The following is a 27,571-nucleotide window of genomic DNA, read 5'->3' on the forward strand; positions in this document are numbered from 1 at the left end:
AATCTTCTTGGGGCATTATACCCATAGCTGTGAAATATACAACAGTATCATGTTAATGATGCCCAAGCAGTTTCTGTCAAAGCTGACAGCTGTATGCGAGGCTAACGCCACAGGCTCACTCACAACGGTCCAATTACCACTAAATTTTGGGCAGTTGTATGTAAAATTGCTTTGCTATTATGTTCAATAAATTTGCAATTTTAATAGGGGTAACATAAATAAAAAATTACTATTGACATAGTAAACGGGCTATTGACATAGCTCGAGTGCATGGGGGGAGTTGTGTAAAAACCCTGGTTTGTGCCTCCGAGAGGCTGCAGGATCCAGTAAGTTCAGTAGAACTTCGGTTTCAACTCCTTTTACCATGTCTTAGTTCAGTCGATTAAGGCAGCGTCTGGGATGCTTTCGGGCGCAGGTTCGAATCCTCGTCACGGCCCTTGTGGATTTGTTCATAAATAAAAAATTACATTAGTGTATTCTCAAGTAATCAATGAAGTCAAGAAGTGATAGAAACTAGCCCATTCATAGGATAGACTGTCCTAGCAAGGGTAAGCTGCCTATTCATCATATTAAACTGAATTTACCTGGATTTACCCGAGAGTCACTAACACTCTAGTTGCCTCAGCGAGAACAGAATATCGACGGCTTGTGAACGCTCCACCATGCGTCCAGATGATATTTTCAAGCTGGGTTTTAAAATTTTGCAATTTTGGCGTTTAAAGCTCCCGAGGGTAGGCAGTTCCGTGGTTTTATAACTATGGGGGAAAAAGCGTCTCGTGTTTTCTGCCCAGCATTGTGGCTTGATGAGCTGGAAATTGATGATCGTTCTTTGTGACCTTTTGAAGAAGTTGTCTGGATCAATGTCGTCCAAATTGTACAGTATTTTAAAAGTTTTTATGAGATCTACCATATGCAGGCGAGGAGTCACAATAACGGGGCTGAAGTATGTTGACCAGACCACACACTAGAAGGTGAAGGGACGACGACGTTTCGGTCCGTCTTGGACCATTCTCAAGTCGATTGTGACTTGAGACACGATTGTGACACAACTGACTTGAGAATGGTCCAGGACGGACCGAAACGTCGTCGTCCCTTCATTTTCTAGTGTGTGGATTGGTCAAGATCCACATTATGTCTGGTTTGCATTGTTAGCGCTGAGGCCCTCGAGCATTTTTGGTATGAAAGAAGACTTAGTTCAGGCATAATTTTTTTTTGCCCGGTGTTGAACTTTCTCCAAAACAGTTATAGGTGTTTCTGAAGACGAGGTCTCCATGCTTGGGTACAATAATCCAAGCACCAGAGATTTATACAGTTGTATAACTACCTTCTTGTCCTTAAAGTCAAACAATTCCTTCATTATTCATAGGATTTTGTGAGCTCTTTTTTTTTTTTTTACTGCAGCTCCCATTTGTTGGGCAACATGTTCTAGCGAAGTACGCTGCCCATTCATGGGATAGACGCATATCCCAGTGTGGGTAAACTGCGAATTCATGGGACAGACCAAGTCCCAGCGTGGGGGTAAGCTGCCCATTCATGGGATAGATCATATCCCGGGGAGGGTAAACTGCCCATTCATGGGATAGATCATGTCCCAGCGTGGGAGTAAACTGCCCATTCATGGGATAGTGTCCAAGCGCGGGAAACTCACTACCCCAGACCACAGGAGAGATCTCCCCCCTTACCTGGCTGTTTACTTACTGACCGCCTCAATTCTTACAGCAAGTTGTTGTTGCTTTAAGATTCAGCTACTGGGAACAAAAAGTGCCAAGTAGCACGGGCTAAGGTGAGCCCGTAGTGGACTTACCTGGCACAGGAGCGGGGCTGTAACCGCCTCCATTCTTACAGCAGAATAGTAGGTTATGATTATACTCCCGGGGAACCTGTACTGTAACCCCCCCCCCCCACTGTAGTCCACCCCACTCTACCCCCCACCCCACACAACCTCATCAAAGACCACACTACGCCACCCCACCTTACCCTGTCCCCAATTCTATCCCACCCCACACTATCCCAACCAACTCTATCCCCACTATATACCCCAGACTACACTACACCACCTCACATTACCCCATCCACACGGTACATTAATCTCACTCTGCCCAGCCACATTCTCATTCGCTCCTGTGCCAGGTAAGTCCACTACGGGCTCACCATAGCCCGTGCTACTTGGCACTTGTTCCGAGTAGCTGAATCTATAACAACAACCACCAGCCCCATTCTTCCCCCCCCCACCCACCCCTTTTACGTCAGAAGGTGCAATGACTACAGTGAGTTTAGTGATCACAGGATGATTAATCAGTGTACAAGAAGTGCTCTGATTACTCTTTACTGTATTTAGTACATGTTCTAACTACAGGGCGTGCAAATAGTGCAGGCTGCTGTAATGAGTACACAAACTCTTCACTACTGTAATGGGCACATATAATATAATTAATACAAGTGGCTCAATGAGAATATAAAGTGTTTTGACGACAAAGACAAAATACTTATGTACACCAATTAACTGACATTTCAGAAGCGGGACCAAAGAGCCGAAGCTCAACCCCCGCAAACACAACTAGATGAGTACATATTATAAAGGCTTCTTGAGGTTATCTTGAGATGATTTCGGGACTTAGCGTTCCCACGGCCCGGTCCTCGACCAGGCCTCATTTTTGTTCAACACCTCCAGTAACAGGTGTTTAGCACCTCCCTCCGTAGCAGCTGTCTAACTCCCAGGTACCTATTTATTGCCAGGTAACAAGGACATCAGGGTGAAAGAAACTTTTTGCCCATTTGTCTCCGCCTCCACCGGGAATCGAACGCGGAACGTCAGGACTACGAATCCGAAGCGCTGTCCACCCAACTGTCAGGCTTCATGATAAAAAAAGAATATTATATATATATATATATATATATATATATATATATATATATATATATATATATATTATATATATATTATATATATATATTATATATATATATTATATATATATATTATATATATATATATATATATATATATATATATATATATATATATATATATATATATATATATATATATATATATATATTCTGAGGCTACAGGCGGCATCCCTGGGGCTGACTCCTGGGATGTAGAAACTGGGATGAAGCTGCGTTTGTTTGTCGTCCAGTTAGCATTCAAGGTCAAAATCCTCTCCCTCTCCCCCTCCCTATCCTCCTACTCTCCCCCCTATCCCCCCCCCCCCCTCGCTCTCACTATCCCTCCCCCTCAACACCCCACTTTCCCGGAGCGCGGGTTTAAACTAGCCGTAAACTCCACCTCAGGTAGACTTACGAGTTATTCATGCCCGTGCCACCTCTTGGGTGGCTTAATTTTTATCAATCAATCACCTCGGGTAGACAGATGCGCGGGGCACGTACGGGGCATTACAACATTTTACCGACCTCTTGTGTTCAATATTTCAAGTCGATGCAATTCAATTTCTTTATTATGGACCCCATACCATAGGCGGTGGTGGAAAGTGTTACAGAGGCCCATAATGGGTTCAGGAACTGAACTCCATAGTTCGTTTGGCTAAATAAGTGACAATCTGAGGAGCAGGTGAAGTTGACAACTGGAAACAAGGCAGTGAGAATATTCGCAGACAGGTTGGAGTGTATGTAAGAAAGGGGGGCAGCTACGACATTGACCATGTCGTAGCTCAGTCGATTAAGGCAGTGTCTGGGATGCTCTCGGACGCACGTTCGAATCCTCGTCACGGCCCTTGTGGATTTGTTCATTTGATGCATCACGCAATTGTGATATCTGTGTGTAAGGAGGTGTAGACAGAGGGAGGGAGGGAGGGGAGAAGGAAGTGAGGGGAAGGAGAGGGGGGGGGGGAGCAGACACTTCGCCATCAGCTGGGCTCGCCCACCCACCGTTGGCGTCATTCATTATAGCGGCGCCAGCCTGAAGTGCCTCGCTATTACCTCGGGCTGCCTAGTCCAGCCTGGCCCCCCTCCCGCCCTCCCTCCCTCCCTCCTTCCCTCTCATCCTCCATCACCCTCCCGTCTTCTCTCACCCTCCTTCCCTTCTCCCCTACATCTCACCCTCCCTTCTCTTCCCTCAAACTCCTCTTGTGTTCTCTTATCCCTGACACGCCCATCGTTCCGCCCTCTCAAACTACCCCATCGTACGCTCTCACCGCCCTTCCACGCTCCCCCCCCATCACAATGCCCCCTCCACGACTCCCTCACACCATCCCCCCCTCCACGCTCCCCCTCACAATGCCCTCCCAACACGCTCCCTTACCCTTACTGGAGCAGGAGGCATGGAAGAGAGGGGGAAAATAGCCCCCGTTCAAAAGCAGGCACTATAAGAGACAAGTATCAACAGTGAGGGGACTTACGGGCTATTCATGCCCGTGCCACCTCTTGGGTGGCTTAATCTTTATCAATCAGTGAGGGACCAAGACTTGTCAGCACTCTGCCCCTATGCATAGGGGCGCTTAACTACCTCACCTCTCCCAAGTCCTCAAAACGAAACTTGATAAAACACCTTCAAAGGATACCTGATTTACGGGCTCACCATAGCCCGTGCTACATGGACACTTCGTTCTGAGTAGCTAAATCTAAAACAACAACAACGGGTACTTGATCGACCGAGCTATTGATTCATTTGTCGAACTGCGAACAGGATAATCTCACAGTTTGGTTGACCAGACAACCATCCAAGTAGCCTGTTCTCACACTAGACTTGTCCAAGCGACTGCTGATAACTCCAAAGATGCAGTTATCAATTTAACGAGAGGGGTAAGGGGGACCTGCTGCATGGGTAACAGCTTCACTGTATCAATCTAACCTGGCTTTGCGCCCTGGAGAGGCCACTCCAGACCGACAACTGGAAACAAATATTGATTAATATTAATACATATTAGCATCTCGTGCATATTTACGTGAAGGTCAGAGTTTGGTGTTCTAGGTTCTGTTCACAATTATACTCAGCGCCAACACATTAACCGCACTAAACAACAAAGGCTCAGAAAATACAGGTAGAAAACGGGATAATCGCTAAATACCAAAGAGCTGCGGAAATGTTAATTGGGAGAAGGGTTCTTGAGGTTATCTTGAGATGATTTCGGGGCTTTAGTGTCCTCGCGGCCCGGTCCTCGACCAGGACTCCACCCCCAGGAAGCAGCCCGTGACAGCTGACTAACACCCAGGTACCTATTTTACTGCTAGGTAACAGGGGCATAGGGTGAAAGAAACTCTGCCCATTGCCACCTCTTGGGTGGCAATGGCAGTTTCCTTTACAGAAGGAAATGACTTAATGGCAGAGTTTAAAATACACGAGTCCTTCGGCAACTTGTAACACTGTTAAAGGACATAGACGCTACACCTTTTATGTAAGTAAAGTAATGAGTACATATGTAGTAGGACTTCTTCTCCTTCTTCCACTCCTTGAAGGAAACAATCTAGTTTCCTCTTAATGATGTATACTCATCAAGCAATAGCCTCATGACGAAGTTGTTGAAGAAAGAAGGCCAAAAGATCAGTTGAATTTGCAAGCTGGTACAATGCAGCTGCAACCTGCAACCTGAATAGTTATGGAAGAGAGCTGGCCGAGGGAGAGAGCCTTGCAATAGCTACAACTCTACGCAAATACGCAGAAAATTCGGAATGAAAATGACAGCAGACAGCGGGGCTGCGCAATCTGTGGCAGAGATTCACCACGACTTGAAAGACTTGTGCCCACCTTGGAGACACTATATCTATATGTAGGATGAACAAATCCACAAGGGCCGTGACGAGGATTCGAACGGCCCTTGGATTTGAAGGATTCGAAAGGAATCTTCGTCACGGCCCTTATGGATTTGTTCATTTGATGCATCACGCAATTGTGATTTCTGTGTGTATATGTAGGATATTAAATCTATATGTAGGATATTAAATCTATATGTAGGATATTAAATCTATACGTAGGATATTAAATCTATACGTAGGATATTAAATCTATACGTAGGATATTAAAGCTATATGTAAGATATTAAACATTTGAGGCAGGATGAACAACCCAACGACTTTGCATCCTATTGGCGGATGTTCTGCACGCTTCTATGTCGGTGTGTTCATTCATAGGATGAATGACGTGGCCCAATTAACTCATCATTTTGGGGCCAAGTGCAAAAATGTAATGTGTGTGTCGGGAGGCGTTTGAGAGCTGGGGCCAGATTCACGAAGCCGTTACGCAAGTACTTACGAACGTGTACATCTTTCCTCAATCTTTGACGGCTTTGGATACATTTATTAAACAGTTTACAAGCATGAAAACTTTCCAATCAACTGTTGTTATTGTTATAAACAGCCTCCTGGTGCTTCGGAGCTCATTAACTGTTTAATAATTGTAAACAAAGCCGCCAAAGATTGAGAAAAGATGTACAGGTTCGTAAGTGCTTGCGTAACTGCTTCGTAAATCTGGCCCCAGGTTCGTAAGTGCTTGCGTAACTGTTTCGTGAATCTGGCCCCTGGGCGGCAGAGGCGCCTGATTAAGAGAGGTATGGTGGGTGGCACACACACACACACACACACACACACGGGGGCCGCATTGTACTACTCTGTTGATCTCTTGTTTTGCCACCAGCGATACGGTGGGACCACTTGAGTGACAAGTGGCCGCGGGAGGGGTAAGCAGAGAGGTAGTGATGGAAGGGGTCGGAGAAGGGGGGTGAAGGAGGGGAAAAAGAAGGGACGTAGCAGAGGAAGGGGGAAGGAAGAGGTGCTCCTGAGGGGCGAGTGGAGGAGCTTGGCGGATGGCTCCTGGCGCCGAGTACAGACGTCATGAATAACAAGGTCCTCCTCTTTAGCCTCGCCTCCCCGCCCTCCGTCCTCTATCCCAGAAAGCTTCCCGTCGATGCCTCTTCGGCTGTCTGTCTTACCGTCGTCCTCAGAGAGCCTATCGTCGACCGCAGCCCCGTCGCGGACGAACGAGAGTGTAAATACTCCTCCCGGCACTTGGCCCATGTCCTGTTTGTGTCGTGGACCAACTCTCCCGCCTCCGGCCCCGTCCCGTCGCCTGTTTATCGAAGCTTCTATTAACTCACATGTCTCGTTGACACAGCTCTTACAGTCTGCAACGTCACTTGCCATGCTGCATCCGGTTATCATATCTTGCAGGCCCGTGTGTGTGTCTTGCAGGCCCGTGTGTGTGTCTTGCAGGCCCGTGTGTGTGTCTTGCAGGCCCGTGTGTGTGTCTTGCAGGCCCGTGTGTGTGTCTTGCAGGCCCGTGTGTGTGTCTTGCAGGCCCGTGGGTCTGTCTTGCAGGCCCGTGTGTGTGTCTTGCAGGCCCGTGTGTGTGTCTTGCAGGCCCGTGTGTGTGTCTTGCAGGCCCGTGTGTCTGTCTTGCAGGCCCGTGTGTGTGTCTTGCAGGCCCGTGGGTCTGTCTTGCAGGCCCGTGTGTCTGTCTTGCAGGCCCGTGTGTGTGTCTTGCAGGCCCGTGGGTCTGTCTTGCAGGCCCGTGTGTGTGTCTTGCAGGCCCGTGTGTCTGTCTTGCAGGCCCGTGTGTGTGTCTTGCAGGCCCGTGGGTCTGTCTTGCAGGCCCGTGGGTCTGTCTTGCAGGCCCGTGGGTCTGTCTTGCAGGCCCGTGGGTCTGTCTTGCAGGCCCGTGGGTCTGTCTTGCAGGCCCGTGGGTCTGTCTTGCAGGCCCGTGGGTCTGTCTTGCAGGCCCGTGGGTCTGTCTTGCAGGCCCGTGGGTCTGTCTTGCAGGCCCGTGGGTCTGACTTGCAGGCCCGTGGGTCCGTCTTGCAGGCCCGTGGGTCCGTCTTGCAGGCCCGTGGGTCCGTCTTGCAGGCCCGTGGGTCTGTCTTGCAGGCCCGTGGGTCCGTCTTGCAGGCCCGTGGGTCTGTCTTGCAGGCCCGTGGGTCTGTCTTGCAGGCCCGTGGGTCTATTTTTTGTTAATTTCCCGCGAGTTTATAGGGCAGCGCCACTCATCCTGTGAGTGAACACACCGCCATAGCAGCATGTACAACACTCCCCAATAGGAAGAAAACCCGCTGGGTTGTTCATCCTGTGTGTCCATCTCACACAGACGCAACAGACGCTAGCTAGAGACGCAACAGACGCTAGCTAGATACGCAACAGACGCTAGCTAGAGACGCAACAGACGCTAGTTAGAGACGCAACAGACGCTAACTAGAGACGCAACAGACGCTAGCTAGAGACGCAACAGACGCTAGCTAGAGACACAACAGACGCTAACTAGAGACGCAACAGACGCTAGCTAGAGACGCAACAGACGCTAGCTAGAGACGCAACAGACGCTAGCTAGAGACGCAACAGACGCTAGCTAGAGACGCAACAGACGCTAGCTAGAGACGCAACAGACGCTAGCTAGAGACGCAACAGACGCTAGCTAGAGACGCAACAGACGCTAGCTAGAGACGCAACAGACGCTAACTAGAGACGCAACAGACGCTAGCTAGAGACGCAACAGACGCTAGCTAGAGACGCAACAGACGCTAGCTAGAGACGCAACAGACGCTAACTAGAGACGCAACAGACGCTAGCTAGAGACGCAACAGACGCTAACTAGAGACGCAACAGACAACTAATATATTGAGGTTTAGTTTGATTTTGTTTACAAATGTTATTTGATGTCTTCTTAAATGCGCGCCGTGTCTAATTCAACAGTTTAACCCCCCTTTAAGTAACGTTTTCTTTCTCCCACAGCCTTTGAGACGCGCTTGGCCAAGAGACTCCACACTTGGAGACCGCAGCGGCTCCAGTAGTCCACTCCATACATCGAAACCACGAGCCTATTGTATTCTGCATCCAGAGAGATAAATGTTGTCTACGTAGCAAATGTCCTCACTAGTCCCAGAAGCAGGACAAGGTGACAGTATACCAACAGACGAAATACTGAGAACGACTTTATAGAAAGTATTTGAAACAGTTTAAAAATACAGGATTTTCAACGGGTTTATATGGACCAACATGGAACAGTAAGCCAACGGTAGCTACAGCCACTCACACAGTACCAGAGCCCCAAGTTAAGTGGAAGCCGAAATATTCCAGCACTTGCAAGTGTAGTTGAAACCTGGACAGAAGTGCACCCACCACAAGGCGGGACGTCCACACGGGTGGTACTCCGGAAGCATGCGCTTGTCGCGGTGGTGTAGCAGTGCGGTGGGCGCGTCGCTGCTGTTAGCGGTGATGGGCGTGCGGGCGGTGATGGGCGTGCGGAGCATGGTGCGAGGCAGCCAGGCGCGGGACGTGGCCCTCGGCAGCAACACCCTACAAGGCCTACAGAGCATGTGGCACAAGGACAGTCAGGAGGAGGAGGTAAGGATCACACTCTCTCAGGTATCCCTTAGGAAGGTCTTCCTCAGCTCAACGACCGGGCCGCGGGGACGCTATGCCCCGAAAACCCCAAGGTAAGGTTTCCGACATTAGAGCGGCTCCCGTACCCACTCATACCCACTCACGTACCCTAAAGACCATACGTGCAACAGGAGCTGCCCAAACCGCATCCACTCATCTATCCTAAACCATTGATATCTATTAAAGAGAATATCTATTTGCCTGTCTCTCCACGGCTGTCTCACCCAACTTTTCAAGATGACACATGGGTACAATGGGACTGTCATAGGCCACTTGGAGTTGTTCCCAGTGCCCCCCACACCCCCCATTAAGAAGGAACAGCTCCTATTCCTAATCCCAACGACTCCTATGACGTCTGAAATAGGGGTTTAGTTTTCAAGAGCTTTTCAAACAGTTTTAAGCTGTTCATTATATTCCAACTGACAACGTAATCACAACTTTTTAAACTACATTGTTACAATGTTGCATCAAAGTAACGGTTGTTAAAATAACGTTGTGATTATGTTGTAATTGATGGGATCGCATGTTCTGAGAGAGAGAGAGAGAGAGAGAGAGAGAGAGAGAGAGAGAGAGAGAGAGAGAGAGAGAGAGAGAGAGAGAGAGAGAGAGAGAGAGAGAGAGAGAGAGAGGCAGAAGCAGGGGAGAGATGGAGAGTCAGGGAAGGAGAGGTTAGGAGGGGTAGGGGAAGAGAGGTGAAAGAGTGGGAATGTTAGGGGAGAAGGAGAAGAGGTGGGGAAGAGGACTAGGGTAAGAGAGGCCGTCGGAAAGAGACCCCAGGTACCCCCTATTTAGTATTTGCATTAACGAGACCCAAACCACATTCCCTCGGCCTCACCTTGCGTTGATTTCGGGGCTCAACGTCCCCGCGGCCCGGTCCCTGACCGGATCCCTCCAGGGTATCCTAAACTCCATGAGTGCATTCAACTCTGGATTCATTTTCCTTTATATTATGATTGTAGATTCAAGCTGGTCCCTGGAGTTAGGGGGGATGAATTTCTGGCGAATTTCTTTTGGTCTTAATCCTATAATCCTAAATCTTAATCCTAAAAAAATTGATCGACATGTCTCGTTAGCCTGGTGACCGGGCCGCGGGGACACTAAGCCCCGGAAGCACCTCAAGGTACCCTCTAGGTAACCTGACAGCTGAGTGGACAGCGCTTCGGATTCGTTGTCCTGAGGTTCCGGGTTCGATCCCCGGTGGAGGCGGGAACAAATGGGCAGAGTTTCTTTTCCCCCCCTGATGCGCCTGTTCACCTAGCAGTAAATAGGTACCTGGGAGTTAGACAGCTGCTACGGGCTGATTCCTGGAAGTATGTGACAAAAATAAGGCCTGGTCGAGGACCGGGCCGCGGGGACGCTAAGCCCCGAAATCATCTCAAGATAACCGGTCGTGGCAAAGTTCATTAAGACGCAACGCGATGGAAGTCACCCTCACAATGGCCATCAAAGTTAATGCTGTTAGGTACTCTTCTTGTACTCTCAGAGCTCCTCTTATGGAGAGTCAGTAATAATTAGCGTCAACGAGAATTAGTTGGCAAGAATTAGTATCAGTAAGAATTAACTTTAGCAAGAATTAAAAATTAAATCAACAAAACTTTAGCAACGATAGAAATTATCAACAACAAATTTGCATCAATAGGAATTAGCACCAACAAAAATCTAACATAAACAAGAATTACCACCAATATAAGAATTAATATCGTTAACAGATAATTAACACTAATAATAAGAATTATTTGTATCAACCAAAAACGTCAGCATCAATAATTGCAGACTCGGCTCACCTCCCCCCAACCGGAAATGACAAACCGGAAGGGACAAGGCTCTATGGCCCAACAGAACTAGAGGGTTCCCATCCCTAGAGGACGGAACACACTCATGGTCTGTCTGCCTTACCCATGGCCCGAGGAAGGGACTCACCAGACACCCTCGACCACAATAAACCATACCTAACTCTGGTCTTCAAAGACAGTATAAGACATGGGAGAATCAAGTATTAGACACCCGAGTCACACGTCTCAAAATTGACGTTATCTTGAGGTTATCTTGAGATGATTTCGGGGCTTTAGTGTCCCCGCGGCCCGGTCCTCGACCAGACCTCCACCCCCTAGGAAGCAGCCCGTGACAGCTAACTCCCAGGTACCTATTTACTGCTAGGTAGCAGGGGCATTGGGTGAAAGAAACTCTGCCCATTGTTTCTCTCCGGCGCCCGAGATCGAACCCGAGATCACAGGATCACGTGACCAGCGTGTTGTCCGCTCGGCTGACCGGCTCCCTCGACGTGTGTGACGTTTTGGTCCATCCTGGTCCATTGTCAGGTTCTGGACCGACAGAAGGAGGGGGGAAATTAAGGAAAAGCTCCAAGCCATTACAACTATATAGCACTTGGAAGGTCAAGTTAGAGCCCCGCTCCTGTGCCAGCTAAGTCCACTACGGGCTCACCATAGCCCGTGCTACTTGGAACTTTTTGATCCCAGTATCTGAATGTCCTCCATAAAATGCTCCCTCAATACATTATACGGTTCATAGAATGCGCACCCGAACAGTGTCCTCTCCACAGAATGCGTCTTCTCTATAATCTCCACGCCATAGTATGTGCACTCCCTACAGTGTGCTATCCACAGGAAGCGCCCTCCTCCACATAACGTGTCCTTACTCAACCCATTTGTCAAGAGGTTTTCATTTGCAGATAAATAAGATAATGTGCGTAGGTTAGTTGTAGGCTAACTGTTGCTAATTGTAATGTGTGGGGGGGGGGGGCTGTTGTGTTGTCTGTCATTACGCCAGCTGTGGCCACCACTGTGGGGTCCAGTGTCACCAGCTGTGGCCACCACTGTGGGGTCCAGTGTCACCAGCTGTGGCCACCACTGTGGGGTCCAGTGTCACCAGCTGTGGCCACCACTGTGGGGTCCAGTGTCGCTAGCTGTGGCCACCACTGTGGGGTCCAGTGTCACCAGCTGTGGCCACCACTGTGGGGTCCAGTGTCGCTAGCTGTGGCCACCACTGTGGGGTCCAGTGTCGCTAGCTGTGGCCACCACTGTGGGGGGTCCAGTGTCGCCACCACTGTGGGGTCCAGTGTCGCTAGCTGTGGCCACCACTGTGGGGGGTCCAGTGTCGCCAGCTGTGGCCACCACTGTGGGGGTCCAGTGTCGCCACCACTGTGGGGTCCAGTGTCACCAGCTGTGGCCACCACTGTGGGGTCCAGTGTCGCCAGCTGTGGCCACCACTGTGGGGGTCCAGTGTCGCTAGCTGTGGCCACCACTGTGGGGGTCCAGTGTCGCTAGCTGTGGCCACCACTGTGGGGTCCAGTGTCGCCAGCTGTGGCCACCACTGTGGGGTCCAGTGTCGCTAGCTGTGGCCACCACTGTGGGGGGTCCAGTGTCGCCAGCTGTGGCCACCACTGTGGGGGTCCAGTGTCGCCACCACTGTGGGGTCCAGTGTCACCAGCTGTGGCCACCACTGTGGGGTCCAGTGTCGCCAGCTGTGGCCACCACTGTGGGGGTCCAGTGTCGCTAGCTGTGGCCACCACTGTGGGGGTCCAGTGTCACCAGCTGTGGCCACCACTGTGGGGGTCCAGTGTCGCCAGCTGTGGCCACCACTGTGGGGGTCCAGTGTCACCAGCTGTGGCCACCACTGTGGGGGTCCAGTGTCGCCAGCTGTGGCCACCACTGTGGGGGTCCAGTGTCGCCAGCTGTGGCCACCACTGTGGGGGTCCAGTGTCGCCAGCTGTGGCCACCACTGTGGGGGTCCAGTGTCGCCAGCTGTGGCCACCACTGTGGGGGTCCAGTGTCGCCAGCTGTGGCCACCACTGTGGGGGTCCAGTGTCGCCAGCTGTGGCCACCACTGTGGGGGTCCAGTGTCGCCAGCTGTGGCCACCACTGTGGGGGTCCAGTGTCGCCAGCTGTGGCCACCACTGTGGGGGTCCAGTGTCGCTAGCTGTGGCCACCACTGTGGGGGTCCAGTGTCACCAGCTGTGGCCACCACTGTGGGGGTCCAGTGTCGCTAGCTGTGGCCACCACTGTGGGGGTCCAGTGTCACCAGCTGTGGCCACCACTGTGGGGGTCCAGTGTCGCCAGCTGTGGCCACCACTGTGGGGGTCCAGTGTCACCAGCTGTGGCCACCACTGTGGGGTCCAGTGTCGCCAGCTGTGGCCACCACTGTGGGGGTCCAGTGTCACCAGCTGTGGCCACCACTGTGGGGTCCAGTGTCACCAGCTGTGGCCACCACTGTGGGGTCCAGTGTCACCAGCTGTGCCCACCACTGGGGGTCCAGTGTCACCAGCTGTGGCCACCACTGGGGGTCCAGTGTCGCTAGCTGTGGCCACCACTGTGGGGGTCCAGTGTCGCTAGCTGTGGCCACCACTGTGGGGGTCCAGTGTCACCAGCTGTGGCCACCACTGTGGGGGTCCAGTGTCGCTAGCTGTGGCCACCACTGTGGGGTCCAGTGTCACCAGCTGTGGCCACCACTGTGGGGTCCAGTGTCACCAGCTGTGCCCACCACTGGGGGTCCAGTGTCACCAGCTGTGGCCACCACTGTGGGGTCCAGTGTCGCTAGCTGTGGCCACCAATGTGGGGTCCAGTGTCACCAGCTGTGGCCACCACTGTGGGGTCCAGTGTCACCAGCTGTGCCCACCACTGGGGGTCCAGTGTCACCAGCTGTGGCCACCACTGTGGGGTCCAGTGTCACCAGCTGTGGCCACCACTGTGGGGGTCCAGTGTCGCTAGCTGTGGCCACCACTGTGGGGTCCAGTGTCGCTAGCTGTGGCCACCACTGGGGGTCCAGTGTCGCTAGCTGTGGCCACCACTGGGGGTCCAGTGTCGCCAGCTGTGGCCACCACTGTGGGGGTCCAGTGTCGCTAGCTGTGGCCACCACTGGGGGTCCAGTGTCGCCAGCTGTGGCCACCACTGTGGGGGTCCAGTGTCACCAGCTGTGGCCACCACTGTGGGGTCCAGTGTCACCAGCTGTGGCCACCACTGTGGGGGTCCAGTGTCGCCAGCTGTGGCCACCACTGTGGGGGTCCAGTGTCACCAGCTGTGGCCACCACTGTGGGGGTCCAGTGTCACCAGCTGTGGCCACCACTGTGGGGGTCCAGTGTCGCCACCACTGGCCACCACTGTGGGGTCCAGTGTCGCCAGCTGTGGCCACCACTGTGGGGTCCAGTGTCGCTAGCTGTGGCCACCACTGTGGGGTCCAGTGTCGCCAGCTGTGGCCACCACTGTGGGGGTCCAGTGTCGCTAGCTGTGGCCACCACTGTGGGGTCCAGTGTCGCCAGCTGTGGCCACCACTGTGGGGGTCCAGTGTCGCCACCACTGTGGGGGGTCGAGTATCGCCATACCAATGTTGACTTAGGGTCGTCCTGAACGGTGGTGTCATATTCAAGTCATCTGTGTTGACTTCGCTTTTAAAACTGGCAACGGCGACTACTGCTGCAGCTGCTCCTCTTCCTGCAGCTGCTCCTGGTCTTCCTGGAGCTGCTGCTGCTGGTAAGAAATAAACAGATTTGATTGGGGGAAGACTTGCCTACTGACACGATCCACAACTGTCCGATTTCCTCAACGATTCCAGCAAACTTTTCAACAATATACACTCTTATCACAGGAACATGGAGCCGCTCTCACCCCTGCAGTTCCATCCCCAGGAAGCACAAAATCACCTGGTTGTTCAGTCTCCAGCAAGCACAAAATCACCTTGTTGTTCCGTTTCAACCCAACACGATCACCTCACAGTTCGATTTCCACCAAACAGGCCACCGAACTTTCAAACCTGTCTCTTCATACCAACATCCTCTTCCAGAATTTCACCTCCCCATCCCTCTACCTCCCTAAGCGTTTCCAAACCGTTTGGACATCAAATCCAAACTCACTCCTCCAACGCCTCGTAGCCTAGCTGCAGGCGCTGAACCCAAGCGAGAAAATATAATTATCAACATCATTATTTCTCCCGAGTTGAGGCTTATAATGTAAATTGCATTAAAAACATTGACTGACTACATCTTTATGAGCATCCATTTAAGAAAAGCGATGGGACATTAGCCCGGCGTATAGCTGTCAAAAAAAATGTTAATTCTGTATTTATTTTATATATTTGTTCGATAATGCTCCCCCTCAAAAACCCATTCCATTCCACCAAGACAAAAACAACGTATGATAATTTCCGTCTTTAAATCCAAACATACACGTTTATCATCATGTAACGGATTAAAGGTACGCCAAATGACCTTATAATTAACACGTCCCCATGTAAGGTTATTCACAGTGTAACTGCATATTCACAGTGTAACCTAAACCGGCAAGGTCACGACGGGAGAGTGGAGGCCGGGCCTGGCTCACATCCGGCCCCTACACCCTACACACACACACACACACACACACACACACACACACACACACACACACACACACACACACTAGGAATAAATGCATATCCTGCTGTCTCTGTATCGGGTGACGTGACACAGGCTTGCACAGCAAAGTGTCGTATAGAAACTCTGTATCCGTGAGTTGACTACTACGTCAGGCTGCGAGCAGTCGGGTCCAACAGCCTGGATGACCAGTCCAGCGACGAGGAGGCCTGGTAGAGGACTGGGTCGCGGGGACGCTAAGCCCCAAAATCATCTCGAGGTAACCTCAAGGTAGAGAGGGGATGAAGGACGGATGAGAGGGAGGTGCAGGTGACGAGTCTCCCGTATAATATATATATATATATAATGTGTGTGTGTGTATGTGTGTGTGTGTATCGCGAAAATAAACGTGATTAAAAATGTGAGTGTCAGACCACGGAGGAAAATTGAAACAGGAATTTCCTTAAGTACTTTCGTATATTAATACATCTTCAGAAGGAGTGAATGTGTGTGTTGGGGGGGGGGGGGGGTGATCAGGTCTCGTTCCCTCCCTCTTATCTTTCTTTCCTCGTCTTCGCCCTCTTTTTTAATCTACTCTCTCTCACATTCCTCTCCTCTCCTCTCCTCTTCCCCTATCTCACCTCTCGTACCCTCTCCAACTTTCCCCTTCCCTCACCCCCAACATCCTTCTTCCCCCCCCCCCCTCTCTCTCTCTCTCTCTCAGAAAATATAATATTATGAAGAGATTAAAACAAATACAGAAAACTAATCCGGATTTCAGACTACATCAGAATCGTAGGGGCGATGTTTCTTAAAGGGTGACAATGTAGCCTACTCCAACCAGCCTAGGACAGTCATATACTTCCTATTTGTCACCTTGAAAAGTTGGGTGACGCACGCCCTCAGCGTCTGGCCTACAACCTTAGCCAATATCTGTTATATAGATGTTTGTCCTCACATCCTGAATAGTAATCACCTATTTGTGCCTGCGGGATCGAGCTTTAGCTCTTAACCCCCCACCTTTCTAGCCGCCGGTTGTCTATTGCAATGATTCCTGGCGTATTTCCCAATCTACTTTCAAAATTATAAATGTAATTCGCTTCTACAATAAGTGTGGTTGTCACGAGAACAGCATTTCCAGTGGGAACTATAAGTGTATATGCAGACGATGAGTTACAATAACGTGGCTGAAGTGTGTGTAGAGGTATGAAGTATACAATCGACTTGAGAATGGTCCAGGACGGACCGAAACGTCGTCGTCTCTTCACTTTCTAGTGTGTGGTCTGGTCAACATTTCCCAGCCACGTTATTGTGACTCGTCATCTGCATTTCTCAGTTATGTTAATGACCTAAATAAAGGAGTGGAATCCTATATGTTGATGTTTACAGATGATGCAAACTTAATGAGAAGAGTCGAGATAGATGAAGATTGTATGATGCTCCAAGATGACAGACAAATTGCAGAGTTGGTGTGTGTGTGTGTGTGTGTGTGTGTGTGTGTGTGTGTGTGTGTGTGTGTGTGTGTGTGTGTGTGTACGCGCGCAAAATCCCAAACCAACAATAAACAATATATATATAGTTCATCAAGTAGTTTAATAACACAGCCCCGCTCCTGTGCCAGGTAAGTCCACTACGGGCTCACCATAGCCCGTGCTACTTGGCACTTTTGTTCTGAGCAGCTGAATCTAAAACAACAACAACAATTTAATTATTTAATCCATTCCCCTTCCCTGCCAGCCGTCCACCTAACCCCTCTCTCTCCTCCCCCACAGCGAGCTGTAGTGTATAATCCAAGAGACACCTTCCGCGCCTTCATCCTCAACTCGGAGCGCCAAAAGAAGACTCGCAAGCGCAAAAACAGAAATAAAAAGAAAAAGAACCAAATTCCTTTGCCCAAGGAGGGGCCCGAAGGTCCTCCCGGGCGCCGGGGTCCCCAAGGGCCCCCTGGACCACCCGGGGGAACTCTCACCACACAAGAGATGGAGGAATACATTAAGGACTTCCTCAGAGGTAAGATTACATCGTTGGCTGTTCCTGCATTTTCTTTTAGACCATTTTATCGATCAACAATTAATTTCAGGCTTTTTCCTTCTAATGTGTTTTAGTCTACAATATATTTCCTTGCCTATTAATATTAGTTTGAATAATGGTTGTAAATAATCTGTATTATTAATTGTATTAATCTGTCATGTATTAAATGTTGTAAATTACTTTAAACGAGCGTGAAGGCATATGGTACAATACTGCATGTCATCTTATCATTTTGTATACCCAAAATTATATTTGTTTTGAGTTATATGAATCAAGTCAATTTGTGGTTAGACTGACCAATGTCTCACTCTTAAGGGGGTAGAAAGAGCCTAAGCTACTCTATCCCTTTGAGATGTATTTATTTCTTGTCTCAATAAACATACTTGAATGTCTCACTCTCCTTGCCTGGTTTAATGAAAGTGGTTGTAAGACAATTTTTAGGCGGGACCATTTAGTTCACTGAAAAAACAATTGAATGCTTAATAGGCTACAACACTGAGGCTACTACGTCTCCCAAGTTCCTGGTAGAGTCTCAGCGACCGTTTCTGGCGAACATTTTGTTGGCAAGAAGGTTCTAAAGCAACGCGTCTTTGTCCTACAGACTTCCTGCAGCAGAACAAAACGTTGAACGAGGTTAGTGTGTCTGAAGAAGACGAGGGAGCCGACAGGGCGAGCAGAATGCGTGTGAAGGCGGCCTTCACTGCCACACTCCCGCAGCCCACGCTCCTCAAACCCTCTTCTCTCTCCGTCGTCGACTCCTTTACCATAGTAAGTTACTCCCTCGATGATTGATTAAGATTAAGCCAACCAGGAGGAGGCACGGGCATGAATAACCCGTAGGTTACGCCCTCTGCTACGTCCCGCTCTAATACTGCTACTCACACATTTTATCTCGTAAACAATGAATGCATCTTAACAAATCCGCCTCTTATCTGTCAGCCGTATGGAACTACACATTTTTCTTCATAAAAGCATAAAAAATTTACCCCAGCGGTAGTGATATTTTATATATTATATTCTTCTTATGGTTATTAGAGAAATTGAACCAATTTGTTGTTACAGTTTCTTATTAAGTAGTTGAATAATTTCCAATAGAGTTTATGTGCAAATAATAGCAAATAATTTTCCAGAGGTGGAAAATAGAGAGAATTTTACTCTTGCGTCCTCACCTCAATTCTCCAGAACAGGATTTGTAACGTTTCCCGAGATTGAAGTTCAAGTGTTCGAGGCAGATTACCTCAATACACACCAACTTGTCTTGTACACACCAAACTGTCTTGAAATGACCTAATTGTTTTGTACACACCAAACTGTCTTGTAATGACCTAATTGTTTTGTACACACCAAACTGTCATGTACACACCTAATTGTCTTGTACACACCAAATTGTCTTGTACACACCAAATTGTCATGTACACACCAAACTGTGTAATTCCCCTAAGTATACAGACGTCCCGCTACGAAATCTCTTCCTTTCGCAGACGTTCTCGCCCGGAGTGTTTGAGAGGAGGATGGTGGTGGAGCACGGCGGCTTCACCGTCACCAAGAAGGGCATCTACCAGGTGACAGCCTCACTGGTGCTCCAGCCACGAGGCAGACCCAACACCCCCCTCAGGCCGCTCAAGGATATCAGCGTCTACCTCTGTATCACCAACTGTACCAAAAACAGGTCAGTACTTATACAACTTGAGTGTAAACCCGTACAAAACAAGAGTATATCAGAGAGCTAGACCTACACCAACCTGTCCTCTTAAAAATAACGTCGCTTTGGCCGTTTACCAGTATGGCCGAAAGTGGATGTAATTTGAAAATAAAGAAATGAAAATAAATTTGGGATTTTTTTTTCAACAACAGTAAGTTAAGGGTCCTCTAGTAGGTTAGGTGGGCAGGAAATTCTCATAAAGTTTCAAAACGTTATGAAAAACGTTAATTGAAAGTTTCCTCTCCTAACCTTACCGAGTAAGCCGGACGACTCAAACAGAAAACGGGACAGTACGTCACTTTTGTGAGTCGATTTCACACCAGAAGATGAGGAGACGGCGACGTTTCGGTCCGTCCTGGACCATTATCAAGTCGATTGCGTAAGAGTATATATCACTGGGAGATTTTTTTGATTGTTGCCAATATGTACCTTTCGACGAAATAATTTATAACAACGAGAACCACGCCCCCGGTACATCAAAGCTACAAACTAGACCGAGTGTTGAGTAAAGAGTGAATGGAGGCATCGATTGATTGATTGATAAAGATTAAGCCACCCAAGAGGTGCCACGGGCATGAATAGGCCGTAATGGAGGCATCAAACCATGCTTGAATACAGCATGACTCTTGCCTCTTCTCCCTCATCCAACTCCTCAAATGATAGCCTCGCCTCTGTGGTGCATCTTACTTTCGTAACATCTTCAGCCAATTCGTCTCCCACAGCCCCACCCTCTCCTAGCGTCACCACCCGCATAGCTCCGTGACAAGCACCAAGACTGTCACCCTTCGGTATGACAAGATTCAATTCACAACTTATCCGATTCGGTTAGCTATAATGCGGTTATAAACGCCGTCAGTATATCGTTCATCACGGCCATGGTTGATATGAATAAATGAAACATGACCTATATAGAAGAAGGATGAACGAAAAGATGAGAGATAACAGCAAGCAGTTTTGGAGAGCTGTGTGTAAACACTGCTTGAAGGGCAGCTGCCCAGGCGGAAGTTTGCAGGAGGCTACAGTATTGTGTTCACTTGTTTGATGAAACAAAGAGCCAGAGAAGCAGCTTGTGTCTATTTTAATTTAGAAATCAATAATATCAATGGTATGATAAATAATACCAATGGGTATTGTCAGTAGTATCAATGTGTATGGTCAATTGTGTCAATGGGCATAGTCAAGTGTCAATGGATATGATCAGTAGCATCAATGGGTATGATCAATGAGTGAAATCACATTAACGTAATGTATCAATGAGAAATGCTTGGGAGTATTAAGTGAGCAGGGTTCGACTCCTCCTCCTACTGCTTCCCTCAACACAACAATGGTACTGGCAGAATTTGGTGTTGCGACACAGGAAATATTTGAAGGAGACAGAATTTAGAGAACAATTGGTCTTAGTGCGTCTATTTGTACAAATAAGAGATAAAATAAAAAGTTACAAAATTATTATAACCAGTATTTCGAAATAGAAAATAGTTGAGAGCACTAGGCTAATGTACCAGCCTCCTAAGGTTTCCCAACGTCAAGAAAACGGTCCATGGAAAGTGTCCTCCCCTAACCTACCAAAAATTCAATTTTTGTCTTTATTATGCACCCTATACCCATCCCGTGGGCGGTGGTGTAAAGGATTACAGAGGCACATAATCGGTTCAGGAACTGAACCCTCTAGTTCGTTTAGCTAAGCAAATAACAACCAAAAACCAAAACCCAAAACAGAAAATGGGACAGAACGTCAATTTTGCGAGCCGCTTCCATTTTCAAGTACGATAATTTTTGGCTTTATGTAACGCATACGAGCGAAATGCCACGTTCTTTGTAGGACAGGTTGAATGACTAAAAACATCATCACACAGACTATATACACTGACGGATCACTCAATACAGCTACAGGGAGGGGCAGGAAGTGCTGTTATTGCTCATCAACCCGATGGAAGCACAATTCAAAGGAATATAAGAGTTAGTAACTGGGCATCCCCAATGCAAGCTGACTGGCAGCAAAACTGGTAGCACTCAGAATTATTGACAACACTGAAGTAGACAGCTTAATTATTTCTGACTCACTTTCCTCACTACTAACAATAAACAGTTTACAATTAAGTAATAACGTGCTTGTCTCAGAAGCCAGACGTAGACATATAAGCATACTTAATAAGGGGGTAAATGTTGACCAAACTACACACTAGAAAGTGAAGAGACGACGACGTTTCGGTCCGTCCTGGACCATTCTCTAGTCGAGTGCGAGATCGACTTGAGAATGGTGCAGAACGGACCGAAACGTCGTCGTCTCTTCACTTTCTAGTGTGTAGTTTGGTCAACATGTTTCAGCCACGTTATTGTGACTCCTCGTCTGCAAGAGGGTAAATATCTAAATGTCGTGGATTCCTTCAGGTCCATTGTTCATCACAGTGAAATGTGTCGAGTAAAACCTGGTATGGGGCAAGTAACACAATCAGCAGGATAACAGACGTTGTCACAGCTCGAATAAGACTTGGCTACAAGTATCTCTGGCAGTTGGGCTTGTATAGGGATCTAGATGAAGTAAAGTGTAAAGTGTGTGGACAAAGACAGGGACACACACTCGAACATTATATCTTGGACTGTAATAAAATTGAGCCATTTACAGATAAATCTAAACTCACGCTGTATGAAATGGCAACCTATCTTATTACCAAGGATAAAATACCTGAAATCCTTGCATTGTATCCATTTTCGCTTCCAGTTGATAAACGACATATGAGATTAAGAAACAAGTAGTGTATTGTGAAGACTAATACTAATAAACAGCAGCTCCCCTACGACTCTGTAATATCTCCATTGCTCAGTTATTTATAAGCGATAAGACTTACCATGTATGTATAATGATTAACTATAAATAAATAGCTCTTAAAATAGAACATTCTCTGTAACTAGCTGACATTATAATTATAAGGTGAGAAGCATAGATGAAATTCTTTATGTAATAATCTAAGTTGAGGTCTGATAAAGACCTTTTGTGCCCTCTGTAATCCTTTTTTGCGCTACCGCTCACAAGATGAGTATGGGGGTGCACAATATGTATGAGTATAGGGGTATAATACCATTTGATTGTTGCCGCCGGAGGGGCAACAATCAAAATCTAAGACGGAGTAATACATGCACCATCATACAGAACTCCAAAGTGTTAATTATAGCGTATATGACGCTGCTATAGGCAATTTTAAGCTTCTCAGACTAACATTAGTTATGTTGTTGTTTTTTATTTAGCTACTCAGAACAAGAAGTTCCAGTAGCATAGGCTATGGTGAGCCCGTCAAAAACAACATTAGTTATAATTCTGCGTACCTTTACATCAACAGTCGACGGCTGGAGTGGTCAGGCGCGCTGGGCGAGGGGTCCGTCACGGCCGTGCTGGCTGGCCACCTCCTCCTGCTACGGGGAGACACGCTTCTCCTCGCTGTTGACAACCGCACCAAGTACGTTCTTCCCTATCTTATCAACCTAGCTGCACGGTCTAACGTGTTGCTCTAAGCTCATACTCTAAGCTCTTGTCAGCTTACTATGTTGCCTAACATTATTTAGGATGGTTAGCCAATGTAAACTAAGGGACTCTAGTTTTATATCTGGCATTGATGACAGCTATAGCCTGGTCATCAATGGTAACCTAAAAGTTACTCTTCCTCCCCCCCCTCCCAAGAGTGCCCCAAGTTTATGGTAATTGTATGCGTTTTTAATAACAGTTTTTAACAAACGTGAGCTAACTTGACTTTAACCCCTTTAGGCTTTCTTTTCTTTTTCTTATCTTGCTATCTCTTTTGTCTCCACCTCTTTCCCTTTCCTATTAGGTCTTCGGCATTTTCTTTATTCATTTTAACTCCTATGGTATACTTCAACCTTTTCGACTTTCTCTGTCACTCTTTACACGACTTGATAATGGTCCAGGACCGACCGAAACATCGTCACTTTCTTTAATGTCAGGTAGTTATTGTTAATTTAATTGTTTTGTCAGGGATAGGTAGCCTGTGCATATATATATGTTTGGCTTTTAATGAGTCCCCCCCCCCTCCCTTCAAAGTGGCACTCCTGACCCTCCCCAGGATGCAACCCCACAACAAGCTGACTCCTAGATGAAGAACTATTAACTGCTAGATGATCAGAGGCATCAGGTGATAAGAAACGTGCACAAGCATTTCTGTCCCTCCCAGGATTCACGATTGTGAGTCGAGAACGAAGCCAAATGTACTAAGGCGACCCTTTAATGTATGTATACGTTGGGTGTTCAATTTTCAGCCACGGTATTGCGATTTACTGTATGCAATGTATATTTGATTCAGCTAAGATACCGCGACTTATTCCTAATGAACCACCTCATGATATCTAAAGGTAACGCTCTCTACCCCCACCAGGAGGCCGCTGCAGGTGGGAACAGGCTCCAGCTTCTCTGCAGCGCTGATTGGAACATAGGTGCCGGAGGGCAGGGGTAAGCGGCGACGCGCTGAACCCTGTCTAACTTCCGACATATCAAACATAGACAACAAAAATAGTGTACAATAATAAATAATAAACTAATGGATGAGTGAATATTCGTGTGAAAAGCAGTCTCAATGGTACTTTTTAAACTTTTCCAGTGCAAAAGTTAGTCAAGAACAATATTCTGTGGTAAAAGTTGGTATCGTTTGACTTTCGTGGCAGCGAGATACAAGCAGCAAGTCGTTGTTCATAAGAGAAACGCTAATTCTTCAAGAGAGAACAGCCGAGGGGGCCGAGTGAAAAACCGCCCTGAAGTCCCCCTTAGGGATGAGCTCGAGTCAACCAGCCACTAGACCACACGATGACATCATTTGCTGACATCCTGACTGGATATAGAGTGTTTCTGGTTGTATGTTGCGTGTGTACTCACCTAGTTGTGCTTACGGAGGTTGAGCTCTGGCTCTTTAGGACCGCCACTCCATTGTGTGTGTGTGTATGTGTGTACAATAAATATTTTAAGTATATTGATATAAAGTGACAATAGCCGTGCCTGCTAAACTAGTTTTCCGGGACACTTGGATGGTGTTACTAAATATATAAGACAATAGTTGGTTAGAGAGAGAGAGAGAGAGAGAGAGAGAGAGAGAGAGAGAGAGAGAGAGAGAGAAGTATGGGTAATGTGCCTCGGTTATTTAAGTTATACAAGAGGCTATACTTTGGTGACTTGGAAATGTACATATTTATTTTGTGTCTTGTCGACAACATAAGAGTAGCGTGTGCTAATCCTGGCAAAAGAAGTTCCATAACATTGTTAATTATAGTATGCGACAGCGAGCACTAAGAAAACTTGTGATTACATTATTATATATTTTATGTATATCCCAAATTTGTGTGTAAATATCAGACAGGGTTTGCATATTGTCTATTTTTTCCCCCAATATCGTAATAGTTCGCTTAAAAATGGTTCACTTCGTAATAGTTCGGTGAATGGAAGAATTCGCTTGTTTCAAAAGGTGTGTTAACTTCTCTCGTTTGGGCCTTGGTCCCGATTTTAATTGTTTTCTTAATTTACGAAGGGTTATTGTACATTGTCATCAAATTAAGTTTAAAAGCTTGACCCCACTTAAGGTTAGGAGTTCAATTAGAGTTTGAATTTCGTTCAATTTCAAGTTCAATTTCGCTGAGTCACAAATTTTAAATTTCATCACAGAGTTCAATTTCGCTTTACCCTAATTAGGTGACCGTGAAGAAGCTGGCTGAGAGCTTTATCCCAATTTACAAGGTTTGGAAGTTTCACCTTAAAGATAGGTTAGGATGCCTCGTTTATTTAAAAATTATATGGCCATTCACATTCCTACGAGGTCTCCATTCTCAATAGGTATGGACTACCTCCTTTCTTTCAGAGGTGTGGGACTATCCTCTTCCATCGAGAGAGATTGGACATAGTACAAAATCTTAACAACAATACATAGACACCCAGTAGATGGTAGACATTAATTGAGATGAGGTTTAGCCCTTTAGGGTTTCACCAAATCCAATATACACAGGCCAGCTAATTATCACGGGAAAAGATGGTATGAAGGCGGGGGATGAGGCTATAAATTGATCAACGTTGATCGTCTGTTGATTAAACATTACTCAAGTATGTTTAGCCAGATCCAAGTTGAAAGATCAAGTATGCCACAATTTACATTTTCTTCGAGTCAGTTTAGCAAGTGGGAAAGCAAAAGTTTACCCCACTTGCTGATTCAAATAGTCTATTTGAAAACTGATTCATATAGGATATTTGAATCCGGGGTGCTACCTAAAGTTAGTGGTTCTACCTTAAAGCTGATTTAAAAATAAATTGTGACGTACCTGATCTCTTAACTTCCCGCTTTTTTTCCACCATCATTTTACCTTATTTTCCCTGCGTAAGCAACTAGCCAGTGTAATTAACTGTTAGGTTTTATCACGGTCTTACATGCGAAGCCTATCAAATATACCCTATTCTCAACTTTGTGATTGTCAACTTTTAAAAAGTATTAACCATCCCAATTCTTTTTAATCAAAGCGAGAGACATAGTTCATATCACTGGTGAAGGATGTATCATGCCTTATCTATATTTGAAATTAAACCAACATCATCCACATTTCAAAATATAACATACTATACGGACCTTCCTAACTTGTAAAGTTACTCTGGGAGTAGACCCAATATAATTACACGTTTTTGTGACTCAAATCACGGGCATCTCGTCATTACTTTGGACAACATAAGATACAAGTATCATGCATAATACAATTTTGTATCTCATGGAGAAAGTTGCCAGTTATGTCCTCTCACCCCCTCCTCCCCCCCAAAAAAAAACTTAAGTTCAAGTGGGGGGGGGAGAATGTGTTATTCACCTCCCCCCCCCCACACACACACCCATACACACACAACACCCACACACCACCCACCCACACAACACACCCACACCCACATTCCCTGTAGGTGTTCTTGTGTGCTACCACACCACCATTCTCTGGCCCAATACCAAGCAATAATAAACACGCAGCTTTATGCGTGTTAGTACAAAATTGCGTTACAAGTGTATCCTGTCGATAGAAGCGTCAGTCCACCGAATTATGTACAGTGAAGTATGGTAAGAGAGTACAATGTAAGTTAGCCTAGTCCTCGCTGTGTTGTCATGGTGTTCGTACATTCCAGGGACGTAGCCACTTTGCTGAAGGTGTAGCACTTTAAGCAAGACATTTTCATTTTCCATGTTCTCCAGCATTATCTTTGTGTAAATAAAGTATTTGAAGATATAAGAAACTATTAATGGGTCCTTTTTTAACCTTACATTACAAGTTAAACCCAGAAATAGTCTCAAGAAGCAAACTTCCAATTTAACAGTAACGAAATTACAATCATCGTATTAGATCACCAACGAATAATCACAAGCACATATATAAATATATATAATATATATAATATATATTATCCCAGCTTCTTCCAGCTAGAGGTGGTACTCCCTTCCATATATTATATATATATATATATATATATATATATATATATATATATATATATATATATATATATATATATATATATATATATATATATATATGTACGACATATATATATATATATATATATATATGTCGTACCTAGTAGCCAGAACTCACTTCTCAGCCTACTATTCAAGGCCCGATTTGCCTAATAAGCCAAGTTTTCCTGAATTAATATATTTACTATAATTTTTTCTTATGAAATGATAAAGCAACCCTTTTCTCTATGTATGAGGTCAATTTTTTTTTATTGGAGTTAAAATTAACGTAGATATATGACCGAACCAAACCAACCCTACCTAACCTAACCTAACCTATATTTATAGGTAAGGTTAGGTTAGGTTGCCAAAAAAAGCTAGGTTAGGTTAGGTTAGGTAGGTTAGGTAGACGAAAAAACATTAATTCATGAAAACTTGGCTTATTAGGCAAATGGGGCCTTGAATTGTAGGCTGAGAAGTGCGTTCTGGCTATTAGGTACGACATATATATATATATATATATATATATATATATATATATATATATATATATATATATATATATATATATATATATATATAATATATATATATATGTATATATTATATATATAATGTGTGTGTGTGTGTGTTTTACCTAATAGACTACGTTGCCTAACAAGCCGATTTTTCTTGAAATTATATATATTTTTTTATTTCATTATTATA

General features: G+C 46.6%; 1 protein-coding gene across 1 annotated transcript in view; it reads left to right on the forward strand.

Annotated features, from left to right (window-relative positions):
* LOC123768724 (adipolin) overlaps positions 1 to 26,653 on the forward strand; it is a 50,457-nt gene extending 23,804 nt beyond the window's left edge. Inside the window, exons 2-7 of the mRNA XM_045759433.2 lie at positions 8,674 to 9,285; positions 17,437 to 17,674; positions 18,297 to 18,463; positions 19,177 to 19,364; positions 22,736 to 22,852; positions 23,783 to 26,653. Coding sequence (XP_045615389.1) covers positions 9,100 to 9,285; positions 17,437 to 17,674; positions 18,297 to 18,463; positions 19,177 to 19,364; positions 22,736 to 22,852; positions 23,783 to 23,840 — 954 coding nt within the window. The 5' untranslated portion in view covers positions 8,674 to 9,099 and the 3' untranslated portion in view covers positions 23,841 to 26,653. The remainder of the gene's footprint in view (positions 1 to 8,673; positions 9,286 to 17,436; positions 17,675 to 18,296; positions 18,464 to 19,176; positions 19,365 to 22,735; positions 22,853 to 23,782) is intronic.
* The last annotated feature ends 918 nt before the right edge of the window (positions 26,654 to 27,571 follow it).

The sequence above is a fragment of the Procambarus clarkii genome, chromosome 86 (assembly GCF_040958095.1).
Source record: "Procambarus clarkii isolate CNS0578487 chromosome 86, FALCON_Pclarkii_2.0, whole genome shotgun sequence".
NCBI lineage: Eukaryota > Metazoa > Arthropoda > Malacostraca > Decapoda > Cambaridae > Procambarus > Procambarus clarkii.